The 22124-nt window shown below is 37.0% G+C and overlaps 1 protein-coding gene across 14 annotated transcripts in view; it reads right to left on the bottom strand.

Annotated features, from left to right (window-relative positions):
• Window positions 1-10189: 10189 nt before the first annotated feature.
• elavl4 (ELAV like neuron-specific RNA binding protein 4) overlaps window positions 10190-22124 on the bottom strand; it is a 108501-nt gene continuing 96566 nt past the window's right edge. For 12 of the 14 annotated variants that reach the window (XM_088598990.1, XM_088598985.1, XM_088598980.1 and 9 more), the window contains 2 exons: window positions 20021-20059; window positions 10190-14312 (listed from right to left, as the gene is read on the bottom strand). In XM_088598990.1, the coding sequence (XP_088455116.1) occupies window positions 13985-14312; window positions 20021-20059 (367 nt within the window). In that variant the 3' untranslated portion in view covers window positions 10190-13984. The remainder of the gene's footprint in view (window positions 14313-20020; window positions 20060-22124) is intronic. The other 2 variants (XM_088598983.1, XM_088598984.1) reach the window with 1 other exon arrangement.

The following is a 22124-nucleotide window of genomic DNA, read 5'->3' as shown; positions in this document are numbered from 1 at the left end:
TTCTGAAATCTGACAAAATTCTGATGCCACTTCTTGTACATGCAATGTTCCAAAAATTCTTGGAAATAGGTGAAAGTTGAAGTGTCACTATCGCAACAAAAAATTGCAGGTTTTGCAAGAAATACCTTTATCATTTAAAAAGTTCCATTACTGTTTGATCTGCCCCCACTGATGGAGGTTGAGTTCATTCATGCCTGTGATGATGTTGGCTAGAAGCAACCCATTTTTCATTGAGCAGTTGGGGATAGTTTTGACTTTTTTCTGACAAAAAGATCTTGATTACATCAGGACAGTCTGCAAAGTTTGACAAAACCTTCCCACAGCTTTACAATGTTTGAATTAACATTTAAGTGTGGAAAACGTCCTCAATGGCATGGATTGTGAGCTTTCCTGTAAGAACAATTGGCTAGCCCCGCTGAAAATAATGTAGTAAATAAACCAATGAATCTTATTTTTTCCCTGCCACAGAGCTTTCACTGAGTATCATGTTGTAAAGAATTACAGCGTTTTTTACTTTAATTTCTTTATGGCTTAGACTACTGTATTGTTGCACATGCCATTAAAAATCCCTTTGCATGCCAATAATGACACTCTTGCTGTTGGTCACCGACCCCTGTTGTTAATGGCTGAGAAGGCAGAGAAAAGTCATAGCATAAAGTCACTGGTTTGGAATTGGACAGTCCAGCATATCTAGATTCAGTACAGCCAAGCCCTTGTCCTGACTTGTTTTTAAGAGATGGTATCTTCTAAATCAATAGAGATGTTTAACATATTGGAGGTGACTTTTGTTCTGATAATTTTCCTGATCCTTAAAACAAGGTTTCTTCTTTATTGGACAGGACTTGTTAGATCAAGTTAGCCTTCGTTTTGATTTGCCTTGACTGTGCTACAGCTGTCCAGACAAAGTACAAGGTGTAAAGGCCAGGCTGAAGTGTTCTTCCTTCTTGGATAAGGACCTTCTGTAAGTACATGTAGCATCAGGTAATGAAAGGTTAAAAGTGGAACTGCAGCTGAAAGAACAGTTCATTCACAGTTAAAGGAGTTGGGCAATCCATTGTGGCAGTTTCTAAAGGTTAGTCAATTTTTTATACTCCATGTGTATACAGCAGAATTAAGAGTGTGGGTCTTAGTCTTAGGTTAGATGGCTAGAGGCAGCAGAAAAACACTCCAGAGACAGAGCAAAATATTTAACATCCCTCAGAAGGTGAAGCTGATTTATCTTTTGTGTTTAATTTGTTTATTGGATTTTCAGGAAAAACAAAAGAATATTACATGGTACTATATATACTAAGGAACAAAGGTGAACAATCATTGTGGTATGGCAGACTTGGTAGCTTGGTATCTTTTTTTAAGCAGCACACCAGATGACTAAAGATGTCATGTCCAGCTTGGGAATAGACCTATAATACATAATACAACAAAAAATATTACAGTATGAGCCTGAAGAAGACTGAAAGTCAACTAGGTTATACCAAATGTTACTGAAAACTATTATTGACTACTGCTGTGTCAGAAGCAGGAAAATATCATGAGTTTGATATAAGTCCCTGACCAAACAGGATCAGCCAACTAATATAGGGTTTAACAACTGGTAAATTGGAACAGGCAGGCTTGAGGACCAAACCATAGAGGGAAGGGTTAAACACAGGATTAGCCTGACCACAGACGATTAATTATATTATGGTTATTGGAAGTGGCTATTGAAGTGTTTTAAGAATTTAGAGACAATAATCAACACCTGGCTAGCGTCCACACTTACAGTTCTCAATGATTTTCAAAGCAAGCAACTGGGGTGTTTACAGAATTGTATTAGGTCTAAAGACACACTGAACAAAGGGATAGTCTGGTATACCATGGTTAATTAAGTTCTAGGTAAGTGAATAAGAGATCAACAGTTGCGGAACTGGGGATCCAACAGACAGGTACAGAGAAAGGAACAGAGAGACGAGAAGGAGGAAAAGGAGAAAAAAGAAGTAAGAAGGGGACACAGAGAGAAAGAGGCAGAGAGGAGAAAGGAGGGTGCAGAGAAAGAAGAAAGTACTAGGCAAAAGCTCCTTGTCCAGATAATCCATAAAGAACAGATTTATTTGAAACCTTCTAAAAGAGTTTACCATTTGTTGTTTTTATGAAACTGATTTAAGTGAGAACTTTTTCTATTTGCCTGTGTAGGTGTTACATAGGATTTGAATATTTCTTAGTTGTTTACTGTTTTCTGGTTAGTCAGGATATAGGCCTCTGGGACACCTTGTTTGTACATTTGTATATAGCGTAACATGTATGTTGTATGTTTATGTTGTGAGTTGTTCAGTGTGTGTTATTGTCATTGTAAATGAATATTTATTTAACCCATTGTGCCTGAGTTATTATTATTTTCTACAAAGCTATGCCATAGAACAATGAAATCAGGTGCCTCTAATTATATAGTCCACTATAGTACCCACTCGGATATATTCTTGGCAAAATCTTTACAATTTGGGGGTTATTATTAGTTATTTATTATTTGGAATCTCTATCAGAGTTTTAAAACCCTATTTGGAACAATAATTTACCTGATTTGTAGGTAGAACACAGCTGTACAGTATGTGTATAGGTTTCTCAAACCACACTACTGAAATAGGACAATTGGCTACAATTATAAAAATTTAAAGAGCAATTTCTTTAATCATCTGTTGCAGAGGAAAATTAAGATTGTTGTCATACAGTTAAAATCTCTTGCTTTCATTGTAATATTAGAACATTAATTTACACTAAATATTAAGTAGTTTAATTTTAAAAACTGCAAATCTTTTTTTTTAACAAAACCTCAATAGGCTTCAGTGATTTTCATATAAAGTTTAGTGCATCCTATATATTCCGTGTAGGCCCCCAACATCTGCTTTGCAATTTAAAGTAGGAACATTTGAACAAAACATGCGACACTGACACTTTATACTTTCATGAGCTTTTCAGAAAAATGGCAATAAAAAGAAGAAACGTGTTCCATTTTCTTAAATTCATTCTGCTTTTAGTGACTAGCTTGTAATTTAGCAAACAATGCCAATATAATTTGCACTTTATCTCTTGTGGTTGAGGTTTCATGTAGGCTGCAATGAATCCTGGCTTTTGTCTTGTGCGTGTCTGAGCCTCATTTGGGCAGTGCGCAGTCACTTTATACTTCATACCCCACGAAGACAAGATAATCCAGGCTTTGAGGCAATTTCTGTGTGAGTCTGAAAGGAGCCATAAATCCAGGGTCTTGTTTGAGTTGGCGAGTGGCAGGCCGTGCTCTGGTGTGGCGCTGTGGCAGCAGCCAGGCCTGTGAGCGTTCCCTCTGCGAGCCCGCCTCTGCGCTCCATTGGCCAGATTGCTGCCATCTTGTTCAGAGTGCGGGCGAGGACCCTGGAGCTCTCAGAGCACCGCTTGCGCTTGGCACATTGCGAACCAGCGCGACAGATGGCAGCGAGTGGGCGTTGCGCTTCAGTATTCGTAACAGATTCGGGGATCCTGAAGAAGTTAATTAGCCAACATCATGTCTTGAATTAAGAAAAGGGCAAGAGGGGGAGGGTACGAAAAACAGACATTGTCAGGGCCACTCCACTGTGATAAATCAGCAAAGGAATGTTTGATTTTTAAATGAGCATGCGGGCTAAACCTGTCTAAGGGTTTCAAAGGAAAATGCATAAGAGCTTATGTTGCTTGAGCATGCTAAAGAATGGAGTTGGTTGACACATATTTATAAAGCATTTTTAAGATTTTGCACTGCAGAAAAATGATTAGTAGCTTCTCACAGTGGTCCTGTTGTCATTGAAGGCATGGATAAGCTGGTAAATCATTATGAAGAGATAACTAAACTCCCTGTATTTGCTTCATCAAACACATTTCTGGTCACTTCCTGATAATTTAATTGTATAATACTGTGGGGAATACATTCAATAAATAAAACAATAGGCAAACTTTTTATGGATTATAAAAAATAGGCAACAGCTGAAGGTTGTTTAGCCTTGACGTATTGCTGAACACAAGTACACTCAGTCTTCCAAAAAGGAGACTTTGAAGTATTTTTTAATACCTTGTAGTGCTGAAAGCATTCTCTGCTGTCAACTTGGCTTATAAGACAATATGTTGTGCAAAACCCATTGCATCACTAGTTGTTTGAAAAAAAACAGTAGTCTTTAGTGCTCTGGCCTGTGATGTGCTGGGCTGATCGGTCTGTCTCTGTTTAAACACGGCACCTCAGATGGCTCTGCTCCCTGCCAGGCTCATTCAGCAAAAGCTGCCACAGCCAGGGCTGGGCTGTTGCTGGCATCTCTCCGTCATGGTGAAAGCAGATAATTATGTTTCTCATATTTCTTAGCACGAGAGCCACTGAGAGAGGGGAAAGTCTGCTGCCTTAGGAGGTGAGATAGAAGCTCTGTGGTAGGCAGATGAGGTCTCCATATGGTTGGGTAGCAAAACAGCAAACAGCGTATGACAAAGTCACATCCCTGTTAGGCAGAAACCAAGACTCTTGCTGTATGTTTTGATGCTAGCATTGCTGTAGTGGTTAGGAATTTAATCCTAAGGGCGCTATTTCTTTAACCTCTCTGTGCTAAGTGTGCAACACATTTGTCTCCCTTCTTCTAAAATGGATTTGATCTGTTGCTGATGTTGCAAAATGAAAAAATTAACGATGTTCAAGATGGTCGTGGGAGCTCCTAAAGAACTGTGCGGTTTTTCTGATCCTATCCTATAGAAAATTTTTCTGAGGTAAAACAAAGCTAAACATTTACAAATTAATGTTAATGTTTGATGAATGTGGGTCAACCTATTTTCGTTTACATACCTGCCTTGTCTGCAAAAGTGAATGCCCCAGCATTTTTCCAGGCCAACTAGTGTTTTGTTTGCACGGCATACAATTTATTCTTATAACCAAGGCACTGCAGGCAGATTCTTCTATTCAACTTATTAATCTTTTCTACAATACAACCATTCATCACTGCTGAGCTTGATAGGACCCACTGGGTCCATAAACTGAGTATCACAAATTAAACCTCCGTGTTCATGTTTTACAAAATGAAATGTGCTCTAATGTGATTTGGCTGTCACAGGACCTCACTGTGTTTCTAAAGAGACTTTGAGGGGAGAGAGAAAAAACATTTTCACTACAGAAGAAAATGCAGGAATGATATGAATAAGGGTGCAGTGAGAGCTTTTATCATTAGGAGGCTTCTGGATTGGAGGTGATGGAAGAGAATGTTTCCATTGTATGCTCAGATGCAGTGTGAGAATAAAACTAGGGTAAGGTGACTACCTGTGTAACCTATGAAAAAGGAAAAGAGTGCTCTAAACATTACAGAACAGGGCAAGTGTGGCGCTATTAGAAAGACTGGAGCTTCTTGTGGGTCCTGATTGCAGTCTACGCTCTAGAAAACCCAATTGTGCAGCTCAGTTACACAAACAAAATAAATACTACTTCAAATTAACAGACCTTTCAAACTTCTGTTTCAGGACTTTGTCACAGAAATCTCTTTATTGCACCGTGAAACAGTAATTTGTTGGTAGGACTCCCTTTGCTTTAAAGTAGTAAAGTTGAAACAATTACGACATTTCTCTTTCAATCTCACTGGGTTGATCTTTCCAGTGCCTTTAAGGATTTTGAATACTCAAATCAAATCATCTATGACAGTCTCTGATTAGTCTTTTCTGGACTGATTCCTTAACAGCTATATCTTTTTGGCAACATGGTGAAAAAAAATTGTACATGTTATAAATGAGGTTTTACTTTCGGATTCTCCAATTTTAACATGCCTTAATTTAAACTCTGCTGTTTTAACTATACTGTCTATTCTCTAATTTATATTGCTTCTCTACATTGTCAAGAAAATTGAAATATGTATAACATATATATAAATAACATAGACATCATTTTCTGAGGTCATTTCTTCAGGCTCAGCGTTTTTACATGTACAGTATTTTAATTGTATGTTTTTCTACCAATATTTAACACTTTTGAGTTGTCTTCTTTAAATGTCGTCTTCCAGGCATTTGAACGGTCTTGGGTTTATTCCTAAATCTTTTTGATTCTACAGTGTTTACTTTTGTTATAATCTGTGAACTTGACTAATTTACGAACTATTCTATAATCTAAATTATTCATTATAATTTATGGTACTTTGTGGTAGTTAACTGATTGTCACCCTAAATTAAGCATTACAGTTTCTATCCAATAAGCAGGTCTCAATCCAAAAACAAGCATTACCTTGAGTGCTTACTGCCTGCAGTCTGAGAATTAATTTTTTATGAGGAAAGTTATGAAAACCCTCCAACAAATACAAAAATACCATATCATATGTTCAATTTGCAACCCTTACTGCTGTTGCTTTCAGAAGGAAAAATTGGCCTACCTAGTGTTCAGATCTTTTTATTGAAGTTGGTAAGCACTGAGCATAGCTTAATCTTGAGGGGAGTGTTTAAAAATACAACAATCTCTAGAGGAAAAGAATGCTTTCAAAAAGAATGTTGAGAAAATAAACTAGATTTGAAAAAATATTATTTCTATTTGCATGACAGTAACATGTTTAGAAATGAAGGTATAATAGTTTTACTGTTTTTAGATTATATTTTAAAGAATGTATCTTAAATTTTAAATTTAGGACCTATTTACTTTTGTAACTCCATTAAAGTGAGCCATTGGTTGCCTTTTTTTCGTTCAGAGCAGCTGGCAGCGGACTTCCTGATATCTTGTTTTCCGCATATTTAAATACCTCAGAATAACAGACTGTCAAATTCTCGAAAGTGAGAACTGCAAGAGTGGAAACATTTTTCTTTTTTAAAAATTGCACTAGCCTCCCTTCACACCAGTCTGAACGGGAGGTGGGAGTAATTACATCACTGTGTGTTGAAGCAGCAAATTTCAAAAGATGTGGAAATCGGATGATATTGGAGACATTGCTCATCTACAGTTTACCACCACTTAAAGAATGACCAAGCTTGCAAATGTTTTCCATTTGTCAAGATGACATTCAGAAATGTCATTTCAATGGCTGACAGAACAGCACTGAAGTTATTTTTTTCTTCATTTTTAGATAATGTCATATTCCTTGACTTCCCTGATGCAAAACATCTTTATATATAGCACCCAAATGAAATCTGACTTCAGAACACTTACAGATGACATATAGTACTGACTGCCATGTCTAAGGTCCTGCAGTACCAATGTCAGGTCAGAAAACCAACCAATCACAGTGTGATATATTTTATTGCTACCTGAACTTTCTAAAAAACTTAAAATGGCACCACGAACAAGACAAGTCTCAGCTTACATGTTGGTTTGTTTTTAAATAGCGGCAGAGCATTTCTTTGTCAGTTTGAGACTTAAAGTGTTTTTTTTTTCAACAGTTCTGTGGTATTTTTATCCAACCTAACACAACATGGCCATGCTAAGTGGTCCCACTTTCCTGTGTGAATTCAAAAATAAGGCATTGCTAGTGACAGGACAATTCCGTCTTTTTTCCCAGACTTACTTTGCCCTGCTTACTGTATAACAGACCTGTAAAAGTGATATGTATGCAGCAGTACTTTCTATGACATGCTTGTATGTTTAAGAAATATACAGAAGGATTTCTTGTCTCATTAAAAGTCCAATGAATCACATATATTAATCAAAAAGAGCAAAATTTGGAAAAAAAAACAACCTTATACCTATCTCTTGTTTAAATGACACCAAGTCGTCACAGAAAGAAAAAATATTGGGACTTAAAATCATAAGCAGGTTCAGAGGTTGCTACTTATGTCATGTCTGTGGTTGCTGTCGTATTGACGACTTGATTGCTGATGTGCAACACAGACGTGATCAGACTGATAGTCTCAATATGAGACAGATCTATAAGAATTTGTAGTTGGAGAATAAGTAAGTGCATAAAACTCGATATTTAACAATACATTCAAGTAAGTAAAGAATTCCTACATGTTGCTCTATATACTGTACAATTCAAACATACTCTATACTGTGTTTTTCTAAATGGGGAAATTAATTACACTGTGCACTTAGGTTAAATTGTGCTGGGGTTATCAAGGCAGGAAAATCTGCTCATTACAGCGATGGAACTTGGTATGTCACAGACCCGAAGACTCATTATTGCCTAGCTCGCTTTTGCATGTCCATCTGTGTTGTGATTCCATTATGCTTCTCGCAAGCTGACTCATTTTGCTTGTAAACAGTTCTGATTAATTTCATCTTCACTTTCATATAAACAGACCTTCCATGTGCAGCCTTTTAAACAATCTTCCCCAGTCTTCCTTGTTCAGGTGTGTGAGGTGGCATGGTGGTGGTTACTGTCTCACACCTCACAGCTCCAGAGGCCTGGGTTCAAATTCCAAGCCATGGTCTGTAGGTTTTGCAGGTTCTCATCCTGCTTATATGTTGTTGTTTTTTTTGCTGGGTGCTTCAGTTTTCCCACAACAAGCAAGTTCCTTTTGATTGTTGATTTGATTTTGATTTAAATTGTCACTTTTTGGGGTAGGGGATGAGCATTAAAAGACAATTTCTGGGTGGAGGTGGGGGTTACCACTACAACCACTACTGTGCAAGTAGAAAAAACTGTAGAATTAGCAGAATGCTATATGCATTTATATTATTTTTGGGTATGTTTGTTTTTAATTGTGGATCACTAAACTATTAGCAATTACTTCAAAGATTGTCTTCTGTTAAATCATATATACAGTGGCCTAAAATTTCAATAAGAAATGTCAACAGAAGACTTCAATAGGAATGTTGTAAAAGTGAGCATTCACTGGTACATCTTGTTGGTAATTCACTGTGAATATATACTGTACAGTACTTTTAATTTTTTAAAGTAAATGTACTTTGAGGTCACTCTGATATAATTAGTCAACTCTTTGCTAATTTGCTTCCACAGTCATTTTTAATGTAGAGGATAATATTGTACATTTATGGATTTCTATTACTGGCACTTCCTCTGTAGATGGACATGTATCCTGTCCCGTGTAAATGCCACACCAGACTATGCCATCACATGCCTTGCACTGACAGGTACCAGACATCCTCATTTAATTACTTCTCATCTGGACTTTTTAAAACGTGTATCATACTAAAACTCTGCCATAGTAAACTAAGCAAAAAAGTGATCTAAGGCACCAAAACTGTGCTAGGAAAGGATTTAAGGAAAGAATTAAAGACCAAGCTGGGACCAGGACTGACCCTTTTTGTGCCAAGTGAAGCACTGAAAAGCAGCAGAAGAAAATTAACAAAAAATGTAACTTTCACCACTGTGTTTGGTATGCCATGATTTGATTTGAAAATGTCTCTCTTTGGCAGGTACTTCTAAAAACTGCAGTTGAGCTACCTGAGACCTTGCTAAGGAACACTGTTGGAGATACAGGTGTCCCTTTAACAGCACTGTGCTCCAAAACAATGTTGAGTTGGCAGCTGGCCTGGCGTAGATCAGTGTTATTGATGGAATTTGACTGGGCTTACATTTCTCTGACAAAAGTTTCCATAAGCAGTGTGCTGCCAGCACTTGGGAGGGGGAGCGAGGGCAGTGAGGTTGATGGCGCTCTCTCAGCTGTTCATTTAATTTCCGTTGAACTTTCCAGATATTAAATTGTACTTTCGAAATCAAATCTAATATTGCTAGACAGGAAGGCGCAGTGCCGTAATTCCATTGTTGTGGGCAGCCCTATTACTGTTCCTGGTCTTCATGAACAGATAAAAACATTGGCACCAGCATAAAATTGGTTGATGTGAGAGATTTACAGAACAATGGTTTGTCCTATGTTTTTTTATAAAGTCTACTTCAACAAATGAGGTTTTTACTCCAGACACTAAAAGAGGTATTCTACGTATAACTATATAATCACTTGTGAAGACTAAATGAACTGCGGTGTGGTTATTAGTGTCCATTTCAGTATCTGTAAGTGTATGCATTTATATTTCTATACACTTTATGGTTTCAGATTGAATCATTGCTGGGTGAGTGCATACTATACAAAAACAGCTATTAATTCAAGGAATAGAAAGACACTTAAGAAATAAGGAGTATTTTCATATAAGACTCTTTGGGTATCGGGTCTTTCCATCTACAAATAACTCATGTATGCAAGCAGCTTTATAGATAAATACACAGGGAAGGAACTGATTTCTAGTGAAAAGTAGAATACATATTCCTTTCCCCTTGTCACAATAACAATACCCACAATAACAGACTACAACAACTCTCAACACCTCATTTTATTGTCCCAACATTCAAAAGTACAAATAATTCAAACACAACAGTTTTATGAAAAAAACATTTACAGCAAGTTATTTTTTCACTTTTGTTTCCAGTTTCAGAAATGATCTAAACTAGCAAGGATAACATGAAGTCATTCATCGCAGTAATTAGATTAATAAGAGTAAATTAAGTTGGATGGACCGGCGTGGTCCAGTGAAAGTTTTTTTCTTTTTTTTTAAAAGTTATTTTACTTTATAGATTCTCAGATAAACAAACACATTTCAGAATAAAATGAAAATGACAAGAGCCTTTTTCCCCCCTCTACCTTCCCTCCCACACTACGGTGTAGGTGATAATTTGTTCTGTCAGCAGGTGGCACTGTTTGTCTCTGCAGTTTTAACTGGGAGGAGAGAGTGCGGAATGGGACTGGCTGAACTTTCAGAGCTCCCTTTCTGTGGCAAATCAGTATTTAATGCCCCACTTTACCGATTTAAAATCAGAGCCCACACACGCATGTCAGAGGATAAATTCCTCCACATATGCTGCTGAGCAAGCATGAAGTTGAAACACAACAATGTAAGAAAGGTGGAAAAACAGTGTAGGCCATTGGGCTCATCTTGTTTTCTTGGTTTCTTTGATTGTAATGAGGGTCTTATCTGCTCATTTCCTGTGGACTCCAGCTAATCTCTTTCAACAAGATGATTCTAGATTTATTTCCCAACAAATATATGAAACGGGGCGATCTTACATGTAATCATACATGGTAAACCTTACATTCAACGGTTCTTTGTGAGTCCAAAAAAATGAAACGTTCAAATTAAGTTGCGATGTCGATCATATAAGAGTCCTGCAGAAATTACCACAGCAGACTGTTACAGATCCTGTCCCCTAGGGAGAATCAGGGTCAATAGGAGGGATCGGGGGATTACTATACAAAGCAGACTTGAGGTTTCTTTAGGTTTTTAAATGTAATTGGCAAAGCAGGAGAACATTGAAGATCTTTTACGACTGTATCAACACTGTTCTGAAAGATTAAGTGGTCTGCTTTGTAAAAAGAAGCTGATGTTTACAGCAGCTAATGTTGACACCCAGCATTGACACACATCCATCTCCGTGTGTGAAAATACACATATTGTGTATTTGTGTGTGGGGTTGCAAAGACTTTGCCTCTGACAAACCCTGTATTCAGCTGCTGATTAATCATTAATCACAAATAACTGACAATTTCACATCAAATTGGACAAAGCAGTTGGATAAAGTCTTTGTAACTAGAACAATAAGTATTGCTTGAGTGACAAAAGAATTTTTCACACATCTAATGCGATAGCAGTTTCTGAACTGTGTCCTGTATGCAGTACTTCACAGCATCTATATTATGCGACAAAAAGGCTTAACTTGATCGCAGTACCCCACAAATAACTTTTTAAAGAAACTGGTTTTAAGCAGCATTGTGAGTTTGCAATTCATAATGGACTGCAGAGCCTTACAGGTAGCATTAATTGGATATCATTTTAAATGCCAAGAACATATTTTTGTGAACAATTATCTATTTGCATAAAAGTTTGTTTTCAAGCTCTCTGTAGTGTGGTAGGGAGGTGTGGAGTGGCTTGCAAAACTACACAAACTTATCACAGGTTATATTGAACCAGAACAACTGTTAACATTCTAGTAAGACTAAACTTTATTGAAAAAGATTTAAAGATTTTTTAACAAGACAAGAAAAAAGCAATAGCAAATTTAACTATCAACTAGGTTATGCATAGCGAGTAACTGTTTCTAGTAATTAGGGAAGAGTGTCACCAACCCTTTTGACTTATTTTTTTGTTTTAATCTTTTTTTTACTTTTTAATTTTGATATATTGGTACAAAGCACAAACGTACTAAAAGTTTTCAGTGCACTGGACTATTGGAAGAGCCTCTCCCTTAGTCATTTTGTTCCCTTTAGCTCATAAACATCCCCCCATACCAGAATCACGCATAAACACCAACAACATAAAAATAAATAAATAGATAAATAAATAAATTCATGAAACAATCAATAAATAAATACAGTTATCTAAGCTTTGCTCGGTTTCTTTCCGCAGCGGTAAGGAAAATAAACCCAAAACATTTCCACAAGCGACGTGACAACATATTAAACAAGATTTTCTCACGAGTTTTCTAAGTAACTGAATAATCACTTTATAAAGTTGTCATATGATAAAGACGAGCTTGAACAGAAAAAACAGTGACAACTTATATATATAGGAGAACAAAAGTAGACTATATATTATTTATTAGCACACAACAAATAAAGACACAGTTGTACCTTTTCTAATAGCTCTTTTGAAGAAACAAATACCTAGACTAACAAAACTAGCTAATTTTTATTTGATTCTGACCAAATGCATCACACGCAGCAAGTAACCTAAAAAAGTCTGCAAGCCAAAGAAAACTCGTTAAGTGATTCTAACGAGCCCCCTATTTGGTCATCCGGCTTTCCCGAAATATTATGAAAAGCCGATACCGGAGGGGGGGGCGACAATTGAAATGAACCAAAACGGCAGCCCAATTCATTGCGAACATCAAAGATTTCTCTAAACAACACATAGAACAACAAACTTGGATATTTAAGATATGTAAATCATGTTATATAGCACCTACCGCTGATCACTAAAGGAAGTTTATTTCAAACTTTATTTTTAAGGAATTAAAACAAACCGTTTTTTTCTAAATTTATTTATTACTGATATCCCATAGACTGATGACTCAAAGAAAATGAGCTGACTATGCATCTCCTTGCTTCAGGGCTCTGGGCTGTGAGGGTCTGGTAGGTCTAGGAAGACCGCTATCCCTCCCTTTTTTCCTTTGTAGAACGTCTTTGTATAATTACGTGCTATGAAAAGTTATGAAGATCACCTGCCTACATCTGTTTCTCTTGATAAAACCTTCCGTTTACAAAACAATCGCCGATCCAGTTTTCCAAAAAACACACAACCTCGATCCTAAAAAGTACCACGGCAGAACGAACAAGACAAGGTGGCAATATTATTTTCCCCTAAATTAGCCAGTCAAAATATTTTTCTCTTTTTTCAAATCCAGATTCTTGTAAAAATTCTTCAATAATTATTTTTATTATTTATAAAAATAGATTTTTTTCTCTTTTCTTTTTTTCGAAACCCATTTTCAAGCAAAGAGATTTTCTCTTTGGCAACAGTGTTTTTTTTTTAATTGTTTACGTATGTCATCAGGAAAAGTGAAACCAACCCTCCCCCATCTTTTCCCAACCCCGTGTAAGGACAGACATGTAATTTTGCTTGCAATACAAAACAAAAATGTAAATTGTTTTCTTTCAATCAAAGCTAAAGAAAAACAAGACTTGTGTCATCCCTTTGACTTAAAGTGGGGTTTTCAATTTACACCGGACTTTTTTTTTTTAAATAAGGAAATTAATGAATGATAAACTGCATTATAAAGAGCCCCCTCCCTCCCCCATTCAGAGAGGCAGGAATTCTAAAGACAGTGGATCCGGGTTAGAAAAATTCCCAAGTTAAGAACAAATCAGATCTTAAGAAAAGGACATTCTCATGGTTGAAATAAGGGGACCGACTTTGCTACTGTGTACACAGGGGGAAAAAAAAAGACGACAAAAATCCTGCAACATCACAGGGTTTCCAAATTATGATTATTTTTTCTTTTTTATGGTAATACTTAGGCAACGTTGGCTTATAGGTCCAAGGTTATAATATAAGCCATTTCCAGTCCTGTTTTGCGTTTTTCCTGTTTTGGAGTTGCTGTGTGGCAGCTTTTGGGGTTCACGACTTGTGGGTTTTGTTGGTTTTGAAGGAGACTTGCAGGACACGGTCGCCCAACCGGTAGCCGTTGAGACTGGCGATGGCCATGGCCGCCTCGTCGTAGTTCGTCATGGTAACGAAGCCGAAGCCTTTGCATTTGTTGGTGTTGAAGTCGCGGATCACCTTGACGTTGTTGACCGCTCCGAAGGGCCCGAAGAGCTGCCACAGCACACTCTCGTCTGAATCCGGAGACAAGTTGTACACAAAGATGCACCAGCCCGTGCCTGTGTGTCCAGGAATATTCATTCCCACTAGGCTGGTCATGCTGTCAATGGTGATGGGAGAGAACCTACACAGAGAAAGGGAAAAATGGTAATAAGGTAATGACTTCACCAGACAAAACCTCAGCTTTAAGAGGTCTTTGGTTTTATGGTCTTGTTGATCAGTACATTTGGGCCACATTAAGTCAGCTATCACATTTCGAATAGCTTTTATAAAATATTGCTATAATGGTAGCAGTACCTCTTGATTTAATGGAGACCTTAGTTAAGGCAACACTCTCATTTTACAGCCTGAAAAGCTACCAGGGAAACTAAATCATCCCTAAGCCTCAACACAAAGACAAGTCAAGGTTTTCAGGTCATAACTACTACCATTCTCAACAAGGGACAATTCTTGTAAGTACTGATCACATCTCAAGTTCAAAACCGACATGCTGATAAAACTAACCTCGAGAAGACCATTCTCTGTTATACTTTAATTTTTGGAAAGGAAAGTGCTAGCCATGCAGCTACACCTACAGTGTACTGAGTAAAGGCACAATTCTTGATGGGTAAAAAGGAAAATGTATGATTAGTTTTGTTGGTGTTGGTGAAAAACAAGGTTTTCGGTAATCATTGAAATAAGGGGACTCTGAGAGAGCACTGGATTTCCGGAAGGTGAAGGAGAAGCAAGGCAAATGTCAGAGCAGCTGGTTTTATTTAACTACAAACCCCCATGAGGAAGAAGATTCAATGGGGACGGGGGACAGACATTGCTATACACAATCAGGGCTGATATAAGAAGTTGGATTCTAGAAGCAGTTTTACTGCCTGTAGATTGTATACTTTTGCCCACTCCTGTCAGACCAGCTAAAGTGTTATGTCTTGTGAGTAAAATATCAGTTTTTTAAAAAGAAGCCTGATGTTTACTGCCTGGATTCTCACTTTTTCCACCTCTTAGTTGTTAATGGTGGTGTCTTCTATCAAAACATTTGCATGTGTTTCGAGAGCTAGTAGCTTTAGTTTCTTTGCAGAACGTCGGTAGTGAATTCAGTTAGAAGTGAAAAGACGACTCCAACAGGAATCTTGAAGTGTGCAAGACATCTTGTCACAGTAATGGGAAGTCTGTTTCCAATCTGTCAGAGGTTTATAAAAGGTGAAAGCACACCAAACGGATTGCTCTTTCAATGGGCTAAATTGACGCCTCTAATTCTGAACCTTTTTCTTTTTATCTCCAATCAAAAAGACATGACGATGAGGTTGTTACTGATTCTTTAACATCCTTAACATTCAATAAATAAGCAGATCAAGAGCAATGTACTTTTAATAAAGATGATACTTTAACTTTTGATGATGAATTCCATTATCAGTGGGGATTTGCAGAGATTCCTATTTAATACCAATTACACCTATTTTAGATTACAGAAGCTGTGAATGACACTGATTATTGTCAAAAAGTGACATGTGAAAATGCCTTCAAAATAGGATAACAGGATCGAAAATCCTGTTGTGTTGTCTTGTGTAATGTCAAGTACAGTACATTAAACTGCTACACGGTGGGAGTCAAATTTCTTAACCTGGGGTTGTACCATCTCAAACACCTGCCTGCCATTATTTCAATACCTCTACTGTATTTTGTAGGTATACTGTGAGTATACAGTAGCAGCTCTTCATGACAGCTGCTACAGTAGTGATAAGGCTCTTCACAAGGGCTGACTCCAAAGTGCTTAGTGCAAAATACTGCCTGCAGCTTTGAGTCACACTAAAGCAAGCTTGGGTTTTCTTCTAATATATGTTTATGGAACCGAAATTACAGGAACTCGCTGAAACAAGGCTTTCACTCCTTAAAAAATCCAATTCTTTGCAAACTGAGCATATGCCAGATATCTCCGAAAGCCCAGTTGACTCCAGTTAATTGCCTTCTGATGAAAGGAAATTTCCACTTTAAATAAAAAGGTAGATTGTGCCAGTGGTTCATTTCCTATGCCACCATGTTAAAATTACTGTAGGCATTACAGGGATTCCTTTAAACAAAATTTCCTCTTTATTGCAGATGTCTCTGAAGTACTCTTTCCTATTTATGTAAGGGTGTAAAAGTCAGGGTGATGTACACTTTACAATTCTGCAGTGCTGCCCATGGAGGATTCCACCCACTCCCTGCATTCATCCTTAATACAGCGTGTGCAGCTAATCAATAGCACAATCCTGTGGAATACTCTTGTGGTTATTGGTTTGATTACACAAAACATCAGCGTTTGTGATAGAAATGCCCTCTGTAGAGTTCAGGGAAAAAACCTGGCACCAGCTCAACTCCAGAGACAAGTGGAGTGTGGACAGGCCATTGCACAGCTGACTGACATCTTGGAGTTTTGACAGGAAATTAAGATAAAGCTTGCCATTCTTGGACTTATCGGCAAAAATCTGTTTTGCCATCATCATGGCTTGAACAGTTTCGTCTGTGCACTTAGATTATATTAGACTTGATGTAAGGAATGACATTAAATGTCAACTACTGAATGGAAAAATTAACTACTGACACTTCTATGTGAAGTTTGTGGTTTGTCCTTCACAGTTTTTTATAAACTGTGAAAGATATGTAGGCTTTCTAAGTGTGTAAATACTGTAAATACACTTGAATCCAGAACTACTGTTCCGCACCAGTGGCTCTGTGGCTAAGGATCTGCACCTGTGGCTGGAAGGTTGCCCGTTCGTATCCTGTGGCTGGCAGAGGAATCCTACTCTGTTGGGCCCCTGAGCAAGGCCCTTAACCCCAACTGCTCCAGGGTTGCTATATAAATGACTGACCCTGTGCTCTGATTCCAAGCTTCTCTCCCTGTCTGTGTGTCTCATGGAGAGCAAGCTGGGGTATGTGAAAAGACAAATTTCTAATACAAGAAATGGTATACTGTATGGCCAATAAAGTGATCTATCTTATCTCTCTTTAAAGACATCACTACTGAGAGAAACAACAGTAAGGACACTGAAAATTAATATTGTATTTTTTTCATTTCTTTCTTTTTTACATGATGGTAATTTGTTTTTATGTTAATGTTTTTTTTTTCTTGTCGTCTGTGTTGTTTTCCAAATCTACAATCTAAAATAACCTGCATATGAAAGGAGTTTTAAAAACATTATGTAATTAATATAAATGGAAATACCACAGACCACTATTGGTGCAACTACAGATGCTGCTCAAGAACACTTAACACAGACTGTAGCTTTCTGGTTTTTAATTTTATATTATGCTTACAATTGTTCAAAGTACCCTAGAATTTAAAGGATTTTTTTTAAAGTTCAGCATTACTGTAGTGGCTTTTTCAGATTTCAAATGTAAGCTTTCATTACAACAGTGTATTGCATTCTCTGCCAGGCCAGAACCAGGCCTTTATTTTGATCTATTGACTTGAAAGGTAGGAAAAGTGTTGCATAGCAACCAGTGTGGTGACCTACAGCATAGCCATTCTCTTCCCCACATACGTAAAGCATATATTTGTAACCTGTTTTTGTTAATTCATTTTGTCTTGACTGGATGTTCATCAAATGAAAATGAGATAGGTCTTCCTTTCTTGCCTTGTTCTTTCACTTTATGCTTACAGACTATGATGAGCAGAGTATTTGTGCATTATTCTCTGCTGTTTCAATACAACATTGTTTTTAATTATTTAGAAACTTTTGTGTATTTCTTATCTTATTATTTATTTGAAACAGCATTAACAAACCTATATGCATTAGCATTAACAAACTTATATGATGGAGAGATTTTTGCCATCATACTAAATTAACACTGTGTGATTATGAGAAGAAATTCTTATAAGAAGAAAACACAAACAATTCAGAAAAAAATATTTTCACAGGTTTGTGACAAATCTTTTAGGACCCTAGTTTGCTTTTATTTTGCAATGTTAGTAGTTTTGTATTTGAAAAATCAAAATTACCAATATGGCCCTAAGAGTTAATAAACATTTTCATCATTGTGTGAGAGCTCCACATTACAGTATTAACTGATTGTGGACAGTAGTGATCCTTGTTAATCATTATGAAAACTGATTTTCTCTATTTTATATTTTATAAAACATAAAACCTGTTATTTTAAATGTAACATTTAATAAAGGAAAACCAAATACAGCTGTTTCTACAGCTTAATTAAAATACTACCATCCAATATGAAGTAGAGTGCTAAGGCAAATAAATGCAAAAAGCAGTCATATTTAAAAACAGAGCAGTTTTTCTGAGCTTCAGTTAATAACATTAGCAACAGCAAAATATGAGGGAAACCAAGTGATCAGAGTACACAAAACTGCAGAGAAGCCAAAATTTCCTGCAGGGATCCAGGTACACTCAGGTGCCACTCTCAGTGCTCCCTACTATGAGTACTGTATATGTGAGCTGACCAAGACTGAGAAATGGGCAAAAAGCTTGTGCCAAGTCAATTAACAGTGCCCAACAATGACACATAACATTTCAGGCTATTTGATAAAATTGCATTGGCACTCAGAAAGTACAAAATTAACTTCAGTTCTTGGAGTATAACATGCTGAAATGTGAAAGACTGTGTTAACTTTCACGATTAAAGTGGAACTCTACAGTATACAGTAGCAGACTAAAAGCGAAATGTAATAATTCAATTTAAATAGGTTGGAGTTTAGAGTACAGAAAATTCTCTTTGCCAATTTTTTTTTGAAAACCCTAACAGAAATATTAATAGCTAATCGTGAGCCAGAAAGACTGAAGTTCAGAGGAGGTCCTGTGGTTCAACTGCCTCCAGAGTATCTGACTCCTGCCAGCCCAGACTACTGGACATTATGGGAGCTCCTCCATTCTTTTCAGATCTTTCTGTCTACTGTTCAGAGCTGAGGTTATATCTTCTGTCTGTGAACACTTAGGCATGGTATGCTCTAAGCTGGAAAATTGAACTGCAGAAAGTGTGAGTTCACACTGTGGGACACTGACAGGGGGTATTTTTTTTTCACTTGCAATCACACAGCAATTTAGGCTCCATATGAAAATTGAAATCCAACTTGAGCTGGGCCATAGCATGACAGTCAGATGCATTGTATTACAGAAGACACAGGATCAAACTTGGTGTTTCCTTTGTTCTCTGTTCTCCAGTAAGATATCTAAATTAAAGTAATCCGTACTCTTTCTTGCACTTTACTGAAATGCCTTCGATCAAGGCATTTAACTGTTTCGAAGAGGTCACTATCCATTGTATTAGTTTGTACTTAAAGATATTAGTGATTTCCGCACAACTGAGTTTAAGAGGATTTCCTTATTTTTCTTTTAAATAGCTTCTTTTAAGTAGCTTTTCTCAGTACAGTGGTACTACCTCAGCACTGTAGAAATCTTAACTTTTTATCAAGTTTTTTTTCTTCTCCTTTGCATCTGTAATACAATTATTATTGTTGTTGTTAAAAGTGGAACATGGATTTGCTAAAAAGCTGTGTGACTTTATGGAAGACCTACATCAATGGCTTCCCTGGGGCACCTGAATCCATTAGGGGACACCTGAAAATAAGAGCTACACACAGGAAATAAATCATATATACAGAAAACAGAAACGAGGTGAATTAAAAAATAAAAATTCACTGTGTGACTAAATTAAGCAACTCAAAGACGGTAAAATTTGAAAACAAGTTTTTCTTTTGTTGTTGGTGGGGGTGTTTAAAAACAGGTTGGGGGGGGGATGAAAAACAGATATGAACTTAAACAAATGCAAGTGACTTTTAACATAAATGAAAAAAGGAGAAGAATAATTTTGGCGACATGGACATCTGGCAGTTGGTGAAGTTTTAATTACCTCTTTACGCCATAGGCCATATTAAGCAAATTGTCCAGCCTGCGAAGAGAAGGAGGGTTCTGGGGTTAATGTCTCGCAGATGGTAGACTCACTCAATGGAACTAATGCTACATCTTTGCCTCAGTCAAGAAGATAAAAAACATTAAAAAATGGGCCATTACACCGAGCACCACCAGCAGACCGAGATCGTTCAGGGGTTGAAGTCACACTTGCAAAAACAGCAAAGCAGCACTTTATACAGATGTTCACTGCATGTCTTCATGGACACTGTACCAGCCTTAGTTTTAGTTTGCTGCATTTTGCAAGTGTATTACAAAGTTGGTTTCCAGCACGTGTTTTACGAGATTAAGAGAGACGAACCACTTCATCTACAGACTTAACCCACATGATCAGTTTTAAAAGGGTTAAACATGTAGAAATGAGGAGTCATTTTTCTAAAAATGGGCGAGAGAATATGGACTATGGATTGTGAACATGCATGCATGTACACAGTGTCTTTAGGAGTCAGAAATAAACTGGGGATTTGAAAACAAAAGAAAGCTGATATATTGTACAAAAGTAGAAGGCTTTGGGATTATCATAAATCCCATGATCATCAACCATATCATAATCATAAATCTGAAGTTTTTAATTTTTTGGCTGTTGAGACCCACTGTATCTATGCAAGGGTTATCAGAAAGACTTTAAATACCGTAGATGATGGTGGCATGCCAGTTTTCAACTTTGGGGGAAAAAAGCAATTCTAGTGCAAATATAGTGCAGTATCAACCTGAATGTTTTTATCAATTTCCCTTCGGGATCAATAAAGTCTTATCTTATCTTAATGTCAACTGTACTATATCAATGCAGTTCTGTGTAAACAGACTTTTATTAATTCCTTATTTACTTGGCTGCCACTTTTATCCAAAGCAACTTACTTTTGTATCCATTTATACAGCTGGGTATTTTATTGGAACAATTCATGTGAAGCATCTTGCACAAGTGTACAAAAGAGTGTCTCCCCTCGGATTTCAACCCACAACCTTGAAGTTACTATACACGTCCAGAAACCTACTCCAGATTTGCTGTTAAAGCTCAAACTGTGCAAAACCACCAGTGCTCAGCCTTTGTGTTTAATCTGGATTGTTTAGCCTCAAAATGGCCTTCATTTCTCAAGAAACCTCAGGCTGTCTTATTAAGTCATGTAATTTTGTTCGTCTGTGAATGGCATCGTGTGGAGTGGAAGAGTCCCTGTTTCCGCGCGCAAGGATCTCGGGTCAACAGTTGGAAAAACACAACTGTGAAGTTGGAAACGGAGAATCATTAAGGTGGAAATTAGCCCCTTTAAATGGGCAAGTCTGCTTTCTGGGTAATACAGATAATTGGAGTTCAGCTGAAGTGCTGCTGCAGGCAACTTTTTGCAGGAAGAAATGTTTGCTGCACCAAAGCTAGCTCGGTCTCCAGCATTCGGTTTACTTTAATTCTCTCTAAATGGGTTTGCATCCTTTCATTTGATGCTTGATTTTTAAAGAAATTAGGTGGAAAAATGTGAAAACATTAAAAATATCAGATATGGCTTTGCAGAATGAAATAAAAAAAAATATTTTAATCAAGAATATTTTGAGGCAATTCATGGCTAATCAAGATTGTCGTGTTTAATACAGTGATTAGATATGCTTTGAACTTTGGTCTTCATCTGACATATTCTTGGTCACTTATATTTACATTGTCCAGACAGATTAACCTTACTGACTACAGAATACACATCATTGATATTCATTTCAACCAATATCCTGCTAAGAGTCATTCAAATATAAAGAAAACAGGCAGCCCAGTGGGTGCAACTTTGCATTAAAAAGAATATACTCACTTTGCTAATTAGCTTTCATTATTTTAATCTTATGTAAAAACCCCACCACTTGAACCAAACTTGAGTTCACATAAAACTTTTTTGTAAAATCCATTTTACCAGGTAAATTAGACAAATATAGCATTCACAGATGGTATTATAAATTTCAGTTTCTGGGTGAGAACATACGGTTCTTGTTTCCAATTTCTTGTCCTTGTACTCTATAAAGAAAGATACTGCAAAATGGGAGATTGCCTCAGAAACATGAAAACATGT

The sequence above is a fragment of the Lepisosteus platostomus genome, chromosome 11 (assembly GCF_059453375.1).
Source record: "Lepisosteus platostomus isolate fLepPlt1 chromosome 11, fLepPlt1.hap1, whole genome shotgun sequence".
NCBI classification, from domain to species: Eukaryota; Metazoa; Chordata; class Actinopteri; order Semionotiformes; family Lepisosteidae; genus Lepisosteus; species Lepisosteus platostomus.
Note: the sequence above shows the minus strand (reverse complement) of the source record. Positions and strands in the feature narration are given on the sequence as shown.